A 15,736-nucleotide genomic window follows, 5' to 3' on the forward strand; every position below is an offset into this window, starting at 1 on the left:
ATGCCGAAAACACTCGAAACTATTGCGGTCAAAACATCTATCTCATGAATGAACATTTTGTCTTCTTCATAAAAGACTCATTGAGGCATGTCCAACTTGATAGGTGTCCTTTGCAGATTATTTAAAAGCATTTTTGGATAGTTTTGTGTTGGAGTCATGACATGATTGAATGAACAACACGTTGGCTGTCGCTGAGTTTTCGCTTGAAAGCGGACATGAAGCGCTCTTAAAAAAACGCAAGAAAGTCTATTGTCAAACTAGGGACTGGTCATTAAGAAGGATGGCTGCCTGCATCCGTGTGTCCAAATCTCAGGGATGGGAAGGGTAGGTTTTACACACTTCCAACAAATTTGATCTTCGGTCAAAATGAGCTTCCTCGAAGAGGATACTTTCAGTTTTGTTTTTTCTGCAACTTGTCTTGCATGTCGTGGATTAATGGGCATGATATCTCAATACATAACACAAGTGATAGAGCATGACCACTTTGCAGGGAGGAAAGTTGGGATTCGTCTTCTCACAAAAAGGAACAACTGAACAAACTAGAGAGACATCAGGAGCGTAAGTGACGGGCCATCATTTTTCGCCCGGGATGGAGGGGGGGGAGGTTAGAGGATTTTGTGTCAAGATAAAAACTATCCGATCTCCCCATAAGTCTCTCTTATATCCTGATGATTCTTCCCCCCCCCTCGTTCGCAGTTGGTTGGCAGTCAATTTCAAAAGTCTCCCCCCCCCCCTTTACAACCCTTTGGCGACGAAAACAAAATGTGGTCCCCCTAAGATCCTGCCCCCTTCTGCAATGAATAATAACTGGTCTTTAAGGCGAGTAAAGAAAAGAAAACCCAAGCAGAACAAGTTCACTCATTGAAGAACAATCTTTTGCTTATCATTGTGTATTTAACGCAGCTTTTCAGCAACATTCCTTCCCTTACAGCAATCAACCCAGTTCTTCTGACCTCTCTCCAACTAATCGAAAGTGGGTCTTTTGGCCCTGTTCTGTTAGAATCAGTGTAAGCTCTAGTAACCGGATATCCAGGAGAGAAATGAAAATTAGTGTACGACTGAACCATGGTAGCTCACGAGAAGACCCTTTAGACCGCGCACGCTACAAGAGCAAAACTATCAATTAACTTTAGGGAATGCGAGGCATAAGATTGTCAGCTTTGTGGGACCTTTTTTGTGTACCCAGAAGAATATCAGATGTGCATGGGTTACAGGGTTACCTACAAACACCCCTTTAAAACCTTTTAAAAATCTTTGGAACACGTAATAAGTTTTAAAATCGAACTCTTGTTCATTTTTTAATTTATATCTCTCGTTAAACATTTATTTACTTATCTACTGGTTTACTGATGAAAAATAATTATTATTTATGTTAAGTTTACCGGTGTAGTAATAGTTTGAAACCGTTGATCGAATACTGTTTCAAGGAAAATATGTAACTCGGAGCTAAGGAAATCTTGTGATACGAGAAGCTCATATGAAGTCTCGCCATAAATGAGCATGTTATCGGACTGAACCGTAGATGTCGCTTGGCGAGAAGCAACCAGATCTCAGAGAGAACAACAAGCATTCCTCAGTGCACTATTACTTTAGTTTTAGGCGCATTTTTATTAAAATTCGCCCAAAAGACATTATTTAGCGACAAAATTACGCGCAGAGTTTGTCGCACCGACCTTTTAGTCATTACTTATGTGTTTGTCGTCAACTTCAATACTGTTGTGGAGAGAATTTTATTACACGACTTGGGCAGTCAGAGGGCCAATAACTAAAATCAACTAATCAAAATGCTCTATTGCCGGTCCAATATTCTTTAAGTATTGGACCGGGCACTGTTCCGAATGGTCCCGAATGATACCGCACTTGTGTCCCTTTGAACTTCAGTCGTATAATAAATCTCTTATTAACCAAGCTTCCTCGGGACCGCACTGGAAGAATATCGGTCCTCGGTCTTTTTTTGTACGGACCTCGCTACGCTCGGTCCGTACTGTCAAGACCTCGGGCCGATATTCTCCCAGTACGGCCGTCGCGCTTGGTTAATAAGATATATTTATTTCAAAATTTTCACCCCTGTTAGGCGATAGAATATTCGGGGACTCTAAATAACTCAATATAGTTTTCTGAATGCTGAAAAAGTAACGTGTCCAGGTTCCGAATTGTATAATGAACGCTATGAATAATACACTTTTTTATTGGATAAACGCGCTTTCAAACAATTTTCAAACTGTGACCAACCTGGTCAAAGCCCAGTGAGCAATCATAGAGAATCTCAGCAACCAAGTCTCTGCAGCTGTCAAAGGAAAAGGCAACGACAAGGAGTTTAAACAAATATTTGACAAGTTCGCCAATCATACTGAATGAAGCAGATTCATAATGTGTTAATGAAACGGTTGCAGTATGGTCAGACACAACCATAAAACTTAACAAAGCTGTCAAAAGCCTTGAGGAGAGAACAGCGGAAAGCCAGGATAACCTTGGAGTCTTGGCGAAAAAACTTTCAAAGAAAATTTACAAGTTGGAACAGCAGGTAAAAACTTTAAAAGACTCCTAATTATAAGTTATGCCCAAGAAGAAAGTGCATCGATCCAGCAGGGTAAGAATATTCCGACCCTTTAAATCCTTTGGGTGACCAGCATCTAATTTCTCCAGACAGCAACCCCCCCCCCCTCCCGAATCAAACAATCAAACAGTAAGGTCACGAGAATAGAGGAAATGATCAGGAACTAAAAGAGCTCTTGATTGTAAAATAAATTCTCCTTGTCAACACCTTAGGAAATGTATAAAGAACAGTATAGAGAATATGCAAACTGCTCTTAGGGTGCGAAAGATTAAGATTCATAGCCTCAGTTGTTCCTGGAAATACTCACGAAAGTTATTCCGACCGATTGTTTAGCCGTTGGAATAAGTTAACTCGACTCCCTTCTCCTCCCCTCCCCCTTAAAAAAATGTTTTATTGCGCAATAATTTAAAAGTGTTTCCTACAACAAGTTCCTTCAAGTTTCAAAACGTTGAACGTCGTTAGGACCAGTTATGATAAATGACAGGGAGGGAGGGGTGAAGGAATTGGGGGGTCACATCGTTTTAAGGGGAACAGAGAGCATTAATCGTCGCCAATAGTGTATATAGGAGAGACTATAGAAAATTGACTGCCCATTAAGGGGGGGAACATAAGAATATTAGAGAAACGGGGGGGGAGGATACAGGTAAAATTTAAGGTGACACCACCGAAATACTTAACCTAACCCCTACCCCCCTTCCTTCTGAGCGAGAAATGACAAACGCTCCTTTACAAAACATCGTTTTTGTTCTTTGCACAGAATGGCCTGAGGGGAAGTTCTGTATCCTGGCAAATGGTCGCTGCCCACGTGGATTTAGACCCCATGACGGGCATCTCAAGTCACTCTATTTGTACTCGTCACATTCACAGTTTGTCAACTCGGCCAAATTTGGAAGCAGTTCCATTGGTTGCTATGGTAGCTACTGCGGACAATACGGTAATTTCATTGGCTCCCTTACTTTGATCACGTGTTCCAAATAGAAGATTTACGATGTAGTTCTCGAATTACAAACAAAACAATCACCAAAATTAAAGAAAAAAGTTGTCTTGAACAGTTCGTTTAATTAAACAAAGTTAGAGGTGTCTGCCTTGGTAATTTCTAGTTGCGAAGACCATCCATGTGCTAACAGTTGTTTAAATATACAAACTCCTGAACTGCTAAAGTATAAATATTCATAACTAACGAAGAATAAGGTCAAATATTATCTCAAAATAATCCATTTCAAGTGGAAAAAAGAAACAAAGCATGTCTCAAGTCAGTAATTTCACCATCAGCAGGAAACTTTATCTTCGTGCGCATATTTAATGTTTCGTTAAATATATTTGTAAACTTTGTTAACTTCAGTCGTTGGTAAGACCTTTATCGAAGTAGCTTAACAGATAAATTGCGTCACTTTAGAAACTCTTTCCAAAAGAGAAAACCCTCACATAACAACCACTTTAGTATCAATCATTCAATGCGAGTTTCAGGCGTGTAATTATGTGAAAGATTCGCTTCTTGCGTTATGACCTCATCACAATTCCGTGCGAAAATAACAGATTGATGGATATTACGAAGACGAAAACAACGATAGCAGCTCTAAACATACTGACAAACTTATTTCATTACTTTATATTTCCAAAACTGGCAGTTACAATCGGACACGCGAAGGATATAAACAACTATTCGCAAAACAAACCTTTTGAAGTTACAAAAGGAAAATTTACCAAATATTGACTGCGCTAAGAAGAAAAAGTAGTAAAAGAATTTATATCATAACGAGTTTATAATACATCTATTGTTTTAGGTTTGTAATTTCGCTGTACTATTTACGTATGCAAAACGGCAAAAATGGCGAAAAGAAGCCTTTGTTTTTCTTTTTATTTCTAAGACAATTAGTTTTAAACTTTTATACGATGGTCATGCTGCCTCGTAAGACAATTATTAAACTATTGTCCTCGGAAAAGTCACAAGCGCCGTATCTCTAAACCTGCGCAGGGATATATAAATATTCAACTGCAACTGCATCGGTTTCTTGAGAGAGAGTTTTCTATATCCTTCACCATAAATCGACTTCCAGCAGTTTCTGAATGTTCCTCGCCAAAGACCTTTATTCTGATATCGAGTGCACGTTTAGCTGAGCGAAGAGCCGAGACTAGATCTCCGAGTGAATGTTGAGTAACTCCTAACGAGTGATAGCTGTCAGCGGTTTGTGAATGGTCTTCACCCAGAGCTTTTAACCGGATATCCAGTGCACGCTTCTTTGACTCAAGGGCTGAGACAAAGTCTCCAAGTGAATGTTGAGTAACTCCTAAGGAATAATAGCTGTCAGCGGTTTGTAAATGGTCTTCACCCAGAGCTTTTAACCGGATATCCAGTGCACGCTTCTTTGACTCAAGGGCTGAGACAAAGTCTCCAAGTGAATGTTGAGTAATTCCTAAAGAATGATAGCTGTCAGCGGTTTGTGAATGGTCCTCACCCAGAGCTTTTAACCGGATATCCAGTGCACGCTTCTTTGACTCAAGGGCTGAGACAAAGTCTCCAAGTGAATGTTGAGTAACTCCTAAGGAATGATAGCTGTCAGCGGTTTGTGAATGGTCTTCACCCAGAGCTTTTAACCGGATATCCAGTGCACGCTTCATTGACTCAAGGGCTGAGACAAAGTCTCCAAGTGAATGTTGAGTAACTCCTACTTCATGATAGCTGTCAGCGGTTTGTGAATGGTCTTCACCCAGAGCTTTTAACCGGATATCCAGTGCACGCTTCTTTGACTCAAGGGCTGAGACAAAGTCTCCAAGTGAATGTTGAGTAATTCCTAAGGAATGATAGCTGTCAGCGGTTTGTGAATGGTCTTCACCCAGAGCTTTTAACCGGATATCCAGTCCACGCTTCATTGACTCAAGGGCTGAGACAAAGTCTCCAAGTGAATGTTGAGTAACTCCTAAGGAATGATAGCTGTCAGCGGTTTGTGAATGGTCTTCACCCAGAGCTTTTAACCGGATATCCAGTGCACGCTTGTTTGACTCAAGGGCTGAGACAAAGTCTCCAAGTGAATGTTGAGTAACTCCTACTTCATGATAGCTGTCAGCGGTTTGTGAATGGTCTTCACCCAGAGCTTTTAACCGGATATCCAGTGCACGCTTCTTTGACTCAAGGGCTGAGACAAAGTCTCCAAGTGAATGTTGAGTAATTCCCAAGGAATGATAGCTGTCAGCGCTTTGTGAATGGTCCTCACCCAGAGCTTTTAACCGGATATCCAGTGCACGCTTCTTTGACTCAAGGGCTGAGACAAAGTCTCCAAGTGAATGTTGAGTAACTCCTAAAGAATGATAGCTCTCAGCGGTTTGTGAATGGTCTTCACCCAGAGCTTTTAACCGGATATCCAGTGCACGCTTGTCTGACTCAAGGGCTGAGACAAAGTCTCCAAGTGAATGTTGAGTAACTCCTAAGGAATGATAGCTGTCAGCGGTTTGTGAATGGTCTTCACCCAGAGCTTTTAACTGGATATCCAGTGCACGCTTGTTTGACTCAAGGGCTGAGACAAAGTCTCCAAGTGAATGTTGAGTAACTCCTACTTCATGATAGCTGTCAGCGGTTTGTGAATGGTCTTCACCCAGAGCTTTTAACCGGATATCCAGTGCACGCTTCTTTGACTCAAGGGCTGAGACAAAGTCTCCAAGTGAATGTTGAGTAATTCCCAAGGAATGATAGCTGTCAGCGCTTTGTGAATGGTCCTCACCCAGAGCTTTTAACCGGATATCCAGTGCACGCTTCTTTGACTCAAGGGCTGAGACAAAGTCTCCAAGTGAATGTTGAGTAACTCCTAAAGAATGATAGCTCTCAGCGGTTTGTGAATGGTCTTCACCCAGAGCTTTTAACCGGATATCCAGTGCACGCTTGTCTGACTCAAGGGCTGAGACAAAGTCTCCAAGTGAATGTTGAGTAACTCCTAAGGAATGATAGCTGTCAGCGGTTTGTGAATGGTCTTCACCCAGAGCTTTTAACTGGATATCCAGTGCACGCTTGTTTGACTCAAGGGCTGAGACAAAGTCTCCAAGTGAATGTTGAGTAACTCCTACTTCACGATAGCTGTCAGCGGTTTGTGAATGGTCTTCACCCAGAGCTTTTAACCGGATATCCAGTGCACGCTTCTTTGACTCAAGGGCAGAGACAAAGTCTCCAAGTGAATGTTGAGTAACTCCTAAGGAATAATAGCTGTCAGCGGTTTGTGAATGGTCTTCACCCAGAGCCTTTAACCGGATATCCAGTGCACGCTTCTTTGACTCAAGGGCTGAGACAAAGTCTCCCAGTGAATGTTGAGTAACTCCTAACAAATGATAGCTGGCAGTGATTTCTGAATGTTCCTCACCCAGAACCTTCAACCTGATATGAAGTGCCCGCTTGGCTGATTCTACAGCTTCTACGTTGTTGTCTTTACCTTTTTTCTCATTTTGTGATTGGGTTTGTATTCTTTTGGAATGAAAATTCATAATTTCGTTTATGTAAAGGGGGCGGTCCTTGACCTCTTTTAATTTTCTGAGAAATTTGACCCCAGAGAAATGATAGTTGAACCGACCACTAGCACCTGTTGGGATGGTCGTTCCAGATTCCGTCAGTATTTGCTGCAGTAACGCACAAAAGAATTGAGTGGTTTCATTGCTTGATATTTTCTTCACCGCTTGACTCACGAGAATGATAACTTCGGTTTGAAGTGGCTGGTTGTCGGTCAGTCTAGTTGCGTTTAAATGTATTCTGCCTTCATCTTTCGTTGATTCATTGATCTTTGGAATCACCAGTAGGCCTATGTCCCCCACTTTATTGCATTCATCTACTGCTCTTTTGTAGAACTCCAGTGACTGTAAAGGGTTACTTTTACTGCGATAGAAAGAAAGAACTTGGAAAATGATGAGCTTTAGGATTCTGTGCCCCTGAATGGTTTCCATCGATGAAAGTGCTTCTTCTAGAAGTTTCACTCCTTCTTCAGTTTTCTCCTTGGAAAGTTTGTACAATCCATTGTAACTCAGCAGTTTTCCCTCCAGTTCTGGGTCACGGACGAGATCAGACAACCTAGTTTGCTTAGCCTCCGAGAGCAGGGTCTCAGTTTCTCCCGTTGAGCCCATAACCAAGTCACCGTACACCTTGCACAGAAGCAGTTGTTTGTGGAGAGAGTTGATACTATCGTGATTAGTGGTTGCCTTTATTGCAGATTCGTAAATAATGCCAAACATTGCTTTATCTTCCAAATAAAGAAAGCAGACAAACATTTCTGCTTTAATCAAGGCATTGCAGACTTTCCCGACTGTTCTTTCCTCCTGGCAACCGTCAATAAGACTTTGAATGAATCTTGCCTCATTCTTAAAATACTCAAGGTAAGCCGACATAGAATATCCTGTCAGGAACTTCTCTGTTAGCCTCTCGAATAGTGAAATAGACAGTTCGAAATAGCGTACTTTGGAGTTGAGAACCGTTTCTTTCATCTCACTTTCGCATTTTTCCTGCACAAATGACAGTATGAGCTTATGAATGGAATATTCCTCGGCTTTCGAACTAAAATCAATGAGAGACGTTCTCTTGAGTCTCTTCAGAACTTGTACGGCGTGGATTGAATTCATTCCTAAAACAGCTGATACGGTCTCCTTGTCAAAGTGTTCGGGAAGAATGGAAAGTGAGACCAGTGCTTCTTTTTCCTTTGCAGAAAGTTTCTGAAACGAGGCGTCGAAAAGACACTTCAACCTCGTATCACTGGGGTAGTCTGGGTTATCCAACATTTCCAGAACGTTGTCTGAAGTATTCAAGAACATGTTAATAGAATCACTTGATGTCTCTGTACCATCCTCCGAAATCAAGGAACACAACAACTTCATTGCCAATGGTACGCTCCCGCATTTCTTTGCAACTTTTAATCCATCAGACTTGCTTGCTTCTGGAAGCAATTCCTGGGCAAGATCTGAAGAGGATTGCTCGTCTAACTCTCTTATTCTTACAGTATGATGTCCTTTGAAACGCAGATTCAAAAATTCACAGGATTCTCTTGTGGTGAGAAGAAACTTGACCTTATCGCTGCGATTGAGAAATTCTCCAATTAAAGTAACAGCGTCCTCTTTCACGTTCGGAAGGTCACTTTCAAAAAGATCGTCAGCATTATCAAGGATGAAAATGCAGCGATTTGGAATCTGAGCGAAAATCCAGCAAAGTTCGTCATCTGCCGTCAAACGCTGGGATGCTGGCACAGTTTGTGTAAACAAGCCAAGAAACTTCGACGTCAGATCACTTTTTAGCCTCATCCCACGTAACGAAACAAAGTATATTGGCAGGCCTTGTGCTTGGAGGCGATGTCCTACAGCGATTGCAGTCGACGTTTTTCCGAAACCCGGCGAGCCCCAAATGGAAACGAGGCGAGTGGCTTCGTTGGTCGCGTGTGCAATGACGTCGTTGCACTCTTTTTCGCGCCCAGTGAAGTTAGGAACCATTGAAGGAAGATTTGATTTTGGTAGAATAGGATTAGACTCTACGAATAAAAAGAAATATTAAATATTAGTTCAGTATATGAACACATGTATACAATCAAGTTGTTGTAAGTACTCAATCTCGAAATGTGCACCCCACAGCTACCTGCGACGAGTGTGTTATAGAGGAATAAGACCTCAGCTTATAAAGCTAACTGGTGTTGAAACTTTTATTTAAAGTATGGTAAACTTTATCGGCGAGAACCATTATATCAACAACCTCAAAATTGGTGCGGGTCATATCCCTTCCAAAACTGTTACAGAGAAGAGCCCCCCTCTTACTTTATGATTGCTTTGTTGACGATTACATGGCATCCGATTCTCTTTTTAGGTAAGAATCGAATTTAAAAATGTCTTGAAGTTACCGTGAAAAAAGTCGATTTTGAAGACAAACAGTAGAACCTCTATTACCTTGTTTCGTAGTCTTTATGGTGATGTCCTCCAACTTTCGATTCAATTCAGCAAGTTTTTGACTCGTTTCTTTTGTAGCTACGGTTGATTTTGCCAACTCCAACTGTTTCTTTAAGTTACGAATCTCTTGTATCACTTCTTTTCTTTCTTGGGCTGCTAATGTTGCCTCTTTCTCTCTAGCTTGGTTTGATTGCTCGATATCAGACCTGATAGTTTCTTCATGATCTGACGTCTCCTTTTTCCTCTCTTTATTTTGCTCTTGCAACTGGTGTCTCAGTTGTCGAATCTCTTCTTTTATCTCCGTCACTGTTTGTTCTGCCTCATCCCGCCGCTCCTGGTTTGCTTCTGCGATATCAGACCTCATGCCCATCAACTCATCTTTTACTTCTTCTTTGAGAAATGTCCTTTCTGCCTGAAGTTCTTTTCTGATCCCATCCTCGAGCTTGCGGACTTTTTCTATCGGGAAATCTGTCTCAGTTAAGTTTCCAATGGCATTCACAGAGCTTATTGAGACACTAAGGGCTTGGAAGGCGTCCTTAGTAAGTTGCATGTACATGTCAAATGTTGCCTTTGGGATCTCGGAGCTGGGTGAGTGGCAGAACGCATTTCGTAAAAGTCGCAGTTGATCGATCGCCAAGGCAAATGACTCAGCATCGTTCCCAGTTGAGCTGATCACAGAAGCATGAAACCCTCCGGTAGGAAGTCTGTGGGGTCTTACGAACAAGTAGCTGAGTGTTCTGTGATGGCCTCCACCGTCTGGCATGGAAAAGGACTTTGAAAAGATGGTGGCTTGGAATAAGGCAGTAGAATCCCACGCATCGTACGAAAGATGAGTAGGGACTTTAGTAGATCCACTCTCTTTGGCAAGGAACATGTTGCGCACGGCAACGGAGTCATCCCAGGACTGGAAACCAGGAAGATGTCCAAAGATATTGTCCCATTTGTTTTTGAAGGTTTGACGTAATGCCTTTGGAAATTCATTGAGCACGACAAAAGCAAATTTGAAGTAGTTTAACTGTTCTTTTGTAAACGGCTGTAGAGTCATTATTGCTACCTTATTATGATGAGCAACGATGATCTCAAGGCATCTGGACAGATAGATCTCCCTGGGGTCTGTAATAAAACAGTTCCAATTGATCAATTACACAAACTATTCACGAAAGGCCTTCCTCAGTAAACTGTGTTTTCGCCTCGATTGATACCTGAAAAGCTATTTAAAGGTTTGATTAAATTTTATGCAGTAGAAGTTCTTGAATACTCAATGGTAAAGTAGTTACTTAGCAATTCAAAGCAATTCTAAATTCTCGCATCACTGTGAATCATTTTCAGCCCTTAACCTCGCCCTTTGCCCCTACCACCCCCTCCCCCAAAGAACTCATTTCAACAAAGATTAGCTCGTGGGGTGGTCCTAACAAAAGAGAGTTTGCCTTCCCTTCTAACCCTCTCGTAGAGATAGAGGAAAGTAATCTTGCATGAGGGATCGCGGGATGTCACGGCCCCCTAGGCTGTGTGACATTCTAAACTGAGCTTTTTGGGAACTCTCTATGATGAACCTTTCTATAGGATACCGTGAAAAGTAATAATTAACATAACTTTGAACGACTGGAGTCAAGATTTGAGCTTAGGTCCTAGTTTCATTGGAACATATTATCTTCAATAAACGGAAGTCATATTTTCATGCGTGCGAATGAGCTCACGTATGCCAGCAAGAAAGCAAGGAAGCTACCCAGTATCTTGTTTCCCAAAGAATTTTAAATCGGTCTTACAAGTAACTTTGTGTTAGTTAAACAATACTCACGTAAATAAGCACATCTTGACTCTAACGAAGAGAAATTTGTGTTCTGTCTAGATCTACGAATTATCGCTTGACATATCATGTAACAGGGTCCCCTACACCCGTTTGTAGAACTCAGTCGCGTAAAAATTATTTGGCCTTTTTCACGCATCACAAATAATATCCAAAACTCTTTCACGTTCACGCGAAATTGAGGACAATCATGTTGAGTTACATCTAACCTTTCTAGTCGTGCCAGTTTTACGCGACAAACGATGATGTAATGCCCTCTATGTTCATTCTAGTTGTTCAAGAACCAGTAGTGGTTAGCCGGTGTACAGCCGCCCCATCCCCTTACCTATTTTTTTAAGGGGATGGGGCGGCTGTACACAAGCTAGTAGTGGTCCTTTTTTGCGACTTTTATCGATCCACATGAAGTCCATCTCCTGTCAACACCTAACCAAAGCCATTCGAGAACAATACGTACAATAAAGTAGCCGGAAATTAATCACGCAAAACAAAATGGTTCACGAATCACGATTTATTTGACTCTTAATTCACGGGTCACATTGAAATAGACAGATCTTACCATCTTTAATCACGATTCACGAATGAATTATTAATTCAAATCACGATTCACGAGAAAAAAATTTGCTCAATCACGCTTCACGTAAAAAGTAGATGAGACCTTCATGCAACTATTCTGGGCTTTTGTTGGTTGATGGTTCTGTGGTAAACCCACTATTGACACTAGTCAGAGTGTGTTCCGTCTCGCCCCAATCCCTTTTTAGGTTACACTCCCCTGTACTTTCGGTTTCTATTTGCGAACAGTTCGTTGGGTAATCGCTTGGAAACATGCATGAGAGAGAAGACCGATATCTGATAGTTACAACCATTCGAGTCATTTTTTGGCCTTTAATGCAAGGAGACGCAAAAGCTCTAATCAAATTTTGCGTCAGTCAGAGCATGGTATCGAAAGATTAAATAAAGAAAGGATCACACTGTTCTGTTTCCGCTTGTCAATATAGAATTTCAAGCTTAGCTTTAGGGCGTAAAACCTCGGCTGATTGACAATGCATCAAGTATTGCACAATCGTGAACATTTAAACTCGCTTAATACGACGAAAAGGCTCGATTACAGCGAATAAATAGAATTGAGTTCTTATCCAAGCTACTTTGACTCTTTTAAAGCGTACCGTCGACTCATTCCTTTCTCAAATGCTTTAAATTTCGAGCAGTATCTCTTTACATTATTATCTAACGTCTAAATAAGTTGGAAGACCTAATAAAGCGCAAAGATGTCTCACCTTTTCTTGTCGTAATCAAAGTAAACTTCCCCTCCTGCTTTCCAACAGCTTCCCCACTGAAAGGCTGAAATAACACGGTATTAATGTTAGAAAGAAATTTGGTAAAGATGCAATGCTAGAATAAGCTAAGAACTTCCACCGGGTCTGGCTAGAATAACAATGTAAAATGTTTGAGGAAAAAATGTAGTAAGCCGGGATGCAATGCCGCTAGAGACTACCTCAGTGTTCTCGGCGGTTTAAAGCCGGAGTAGAGGATTCTCCATGAAGTTCTAGATGGGAAGATTCCCGTCGGTTTTATCAACTAAACAACAGAATTTGTGAACCCTTTGAAGAATCTACAGCCTGCAAAAGGTCCGTCCATTTGGCGGAGCCTCCCCATCTAAGTCATCATAAGAAATGCCTCCCCCTCCCCACCCCTTGAAGATCAAGCGGGTGAATTCTGTAGCTGACAAATGAAATGTTTACGGTTAGTTTTGTTTTCCCCTGGGATGTGCACAAATACTTCTCTTCAACAGTCAGGTCGTCGATATTTAGGCGCATCTCCTAATAAAATTTAGAATATTAATATTTGGGCTATAAAAGGGAATGTGACGAATTTACTGTCTTGTACAATTAGGAGTCCAGAATCGTTCGGAAGACAAAAAATTTTTGAGTTGTGGCAACAGGTCAACAACTTGAAATAAACAGCATAAAATACCGCCCAAAGAGAAGCGGGATGGGATGAACCAAAAGCTGCCTGCTTGTTTTCGGGAACAAACGATATTTCGATCTCATGACTAACGTCCGAGGCATTCGAATATATTCAGATAGAGGTCAAAAGACGTTCTCGTGACTTATTACTTGATAGATAAAGTGATCAAGCATATCAAATTTTGTTGTTGCTCTCGTCAAGAACCCTTTTCATGTTGCGCAATTCTGGACTGAAGCCATAATCATAATGGTCAGATTTGGCTCAAAACTTGACCTTTCTAAAGAGTTATCCTTTGTCTCGTGGACACATAGAAACACAGACTTTTTGTGTCCGAAAAAGGATAAACATGATAAATAAATGGTAAATCGTTGTTCTTACGATTTTCGGTTACTATTGATTCGAATCAAACTGTGAATATTACAGATCGTGACGTTTTGGACTGCTATGCGCTGCTAAACGTAGACTTAGTCAGCCCATGAGGACGAATGATTACGCGTCGATACTTATGTTGGATGATGGAATATGAGGGTTAGCTGTTATGGGTGCATGCATTTTGGCACGCTTTCGTCGTATTTAAACATTATTTCGTTTTCCATCAAGATGGATTTAATAACCTAAGCCTCTTTTTTTCTGTTACACAACCCTTAAATTTCTTAGAAACATACACAGTGGCGAATCCACACCTCGAGCTAAGGGGGGGAGGGGGGGGGCGCTTTTTGTTTGTGTGTCTTCACCTGCCGGCTTTTTTTTTTCCTCTGCCTTCATTATTTTACCTCAAAATTAAGGGGGTTCCGGGCCCCCCGTTCTCTCCCCTAGATCCGCCACTGATACATGAGAGAGAAGACCAATAGCTGATAGATACAACCATTCGAGTCATTTTTGTCCGTTAATTAAAGGAGTCGCAAAAGCTCTAATAAAATGTTGCGTCGGTCAAGGCATGGTATTGACAGATCGAGTAAACAAATGATTGCATCCTGTTTCCGCCTGTCGGAGTAGAATTTCAAGCTGAGCTTTGGGGCGTAAAAGCTCGGCTGATTGAGAATTCCTTCCACCTCTTTCAAGCGTACCGTTGCTTTGTTCCTCTTTCAAATGCTTTTAATTTCTGACAGTATTTTTTATAGTATTATCCGACAAACATGAAAATTTGTTCGGGGTCTTACAAAAACGCAGAGATATCTCACCTTTTCTTGTCTTAATCGAAGTGAACTTCCCCTCTTGTTTTCAACGGCTTTTCCAGTGAAAGACTGAAACGAAAGTGTATTAGCGTTAGAAAGAAATTTGGTAAAGATGCAGTGTTAGCAATAGCTAAATTTTGGCGAACAGCGAGGGGAGTTGTGATTAACAAAGTTGACGTTCTGTAGAGGTAAATTCCACTCCGAGATCTTGTCTAGCGGTACTACGAAATTTCTCATTTCGGACGGCATTGACTCATCAAACAAGTGATCCAAATAAAACGAAGAAATGAAACGAAGAGATAACTCACCTCTCTCGCCTTTGTTGAAGTGAAACACTAGTAACGAGTATTCTCTTCTTGTGTAGAAGAACTTCCACAGGGTCTGGCTGGGTTGACAATGTTAAATGTTTGAGGAAAAAAAAGTGGTAAGGATGCAATGCCGCTGGGGACTAGCTACTCTCGGTGGTTTAAAAACGGGGGAGGGGGTATTCGATGAAGTTCAAGATGGAAAGACTCCCGTCATTTTATCAACTATAATATAGGTTTCCTTTCCGTACACTTTCCACACAAAAAAAAAACACCCCTTAAACCGACAGAATTTGTAACCCTTTTAAGAATCTAAAGCCTGGAAAAGGTCCGTCCATTGGGCGGAGCCTCCCCAACTAAGTCATTCTAAGAAATACCTCCCCCTCCACACACACACACACCCCTTCAGGATCAAGCGGTTGAATTCTTTAGCTATTTCAAACGAAATGTTTACGATTATTTTTGTTTTCCGCTCGGGATGTACATTTCTTTTCAACGATCAAGTAGTTGATGCTTAGGCACATCTCCTAACAAAACTTACAATGTGTTGGCTACATACTCCGCATGTCACTGATCTGTTTGGTGCAAGTAACTGGCAACAAAAGGGAATGTGATGAATTACTCACTTCTACAAATTGGAGTCCGGAGTCATTCGGAAAACAAACAATCTTTGAGTCGGGGCAACGAGTCAACAACTTGAATACACAACATAAAACACCGCCCAAAGAGATGCGGGATCGGATGAAGCGAAAGCTGCTTGCTTGTATTCAGGAACAAACGATATTGCAATCTCGTGACTGACGTCCGAGGAATTCGAATATATTCAGACAGAGGTCAAAAGGTTTTTTCGTGACTTACACGTAGTATCTTATTTTACATAGCAAATTAAATTATCAAGTATATCAAATTTTGTTGTTGCTCCTGTCAAGAACCCTTTCCATGTTGCGCAATTTTGGACTAAAACCACAATTATCATGGCGGATTTAGCTCAAGACTTGACCTTACTAAAAAGGTATCCTTTGTCTAGTAGACG

General features: G+C 41.3%; 1 protein-coding gene and 1 long non-coding RNA gene across 3 annotated transcripts; one reads left to right on the forward strand and one right to left on the reverse strand.

Moving 5' to 3' along the window:
• Positions 1-147: 147 nt before the first annotated feature.
• LOC148718213 (uncharacterized) lies at positions 148-3,637 on the forward strand. The gene is made up of 2 exons (XR_015994416.1): positions 148-324; positions 3,315-3,637. It is a non-coding gene; the product is annotated as an uncharacterized LOC148718213 (long non-coding RNA).
• LOC111318877 (uncharacterized) lies at positions 3,584-15,724 on the reverse strand. Of its 2 annotated transcripts, none has more exons than XM_088742328.1 (6): positions 15,330-15,724; positions 14,707-14,779; positions 14,405-14,467; positions 12,533-12,596; positions 9,452-10,564; positions 3,584-9,042 (listed from the first exon to the last, which is right to left on the reverse strand). In XM_088742328.1, exons 5-6 carry the CDS (start codon positions 10,494-10,496, stop codon positions 4,547-4,549), a joined length of 5,541 nt encoding a protein of 1,846 aa, XP_088598454.1. In that variant the 5' UTR covers positions 10,497-10,564; positions 12,533-12,596; positions 14,405-14,467; positions 14,707-14,779; positions 15,330-15,724; the 3' UTR covers positions 3,584-4,546. The 2 variants fall into 2 exon arrangements, with proteins under 2 accessions (XP_088598454.1, XP_088598453.1); XM_088742327.1 differs by having other exon boundaries at positions 14,707-14,783.
• Positions 15,725-15,736: the final 12 nt, after the last annotated feature.

This window comes from Stylophora pistillata, chromosome 13, assembly GCF_964205215.1.
Source record: "Stylophora pistillata chromosome 13, jaStyPist1.2, whole genome shotgun sequence".
Taxonomy (NCBI): Eukaryota; Metazoa; Cnidaria; class Anthozoa; order Scleractinia; family Pocilloporidae; genus Stylophora; species Stylophora pistillata.

Coding starts and splice junctions, on each gene's coding strand:
- LOC111318877 (XM_088742328.1), bottom strand. CDS start 10,496: ATGACTCTACAGCCGTTTACAAAAGAACAGTTAAACTACTTCAAATTT. Junction 9,043..9,451: donor CATAAAGACTACGAAACAAG/GTAATAGAGGTT, acceptor TTTTATTCGTAG/AGTCTAATCCTATTCTACCA.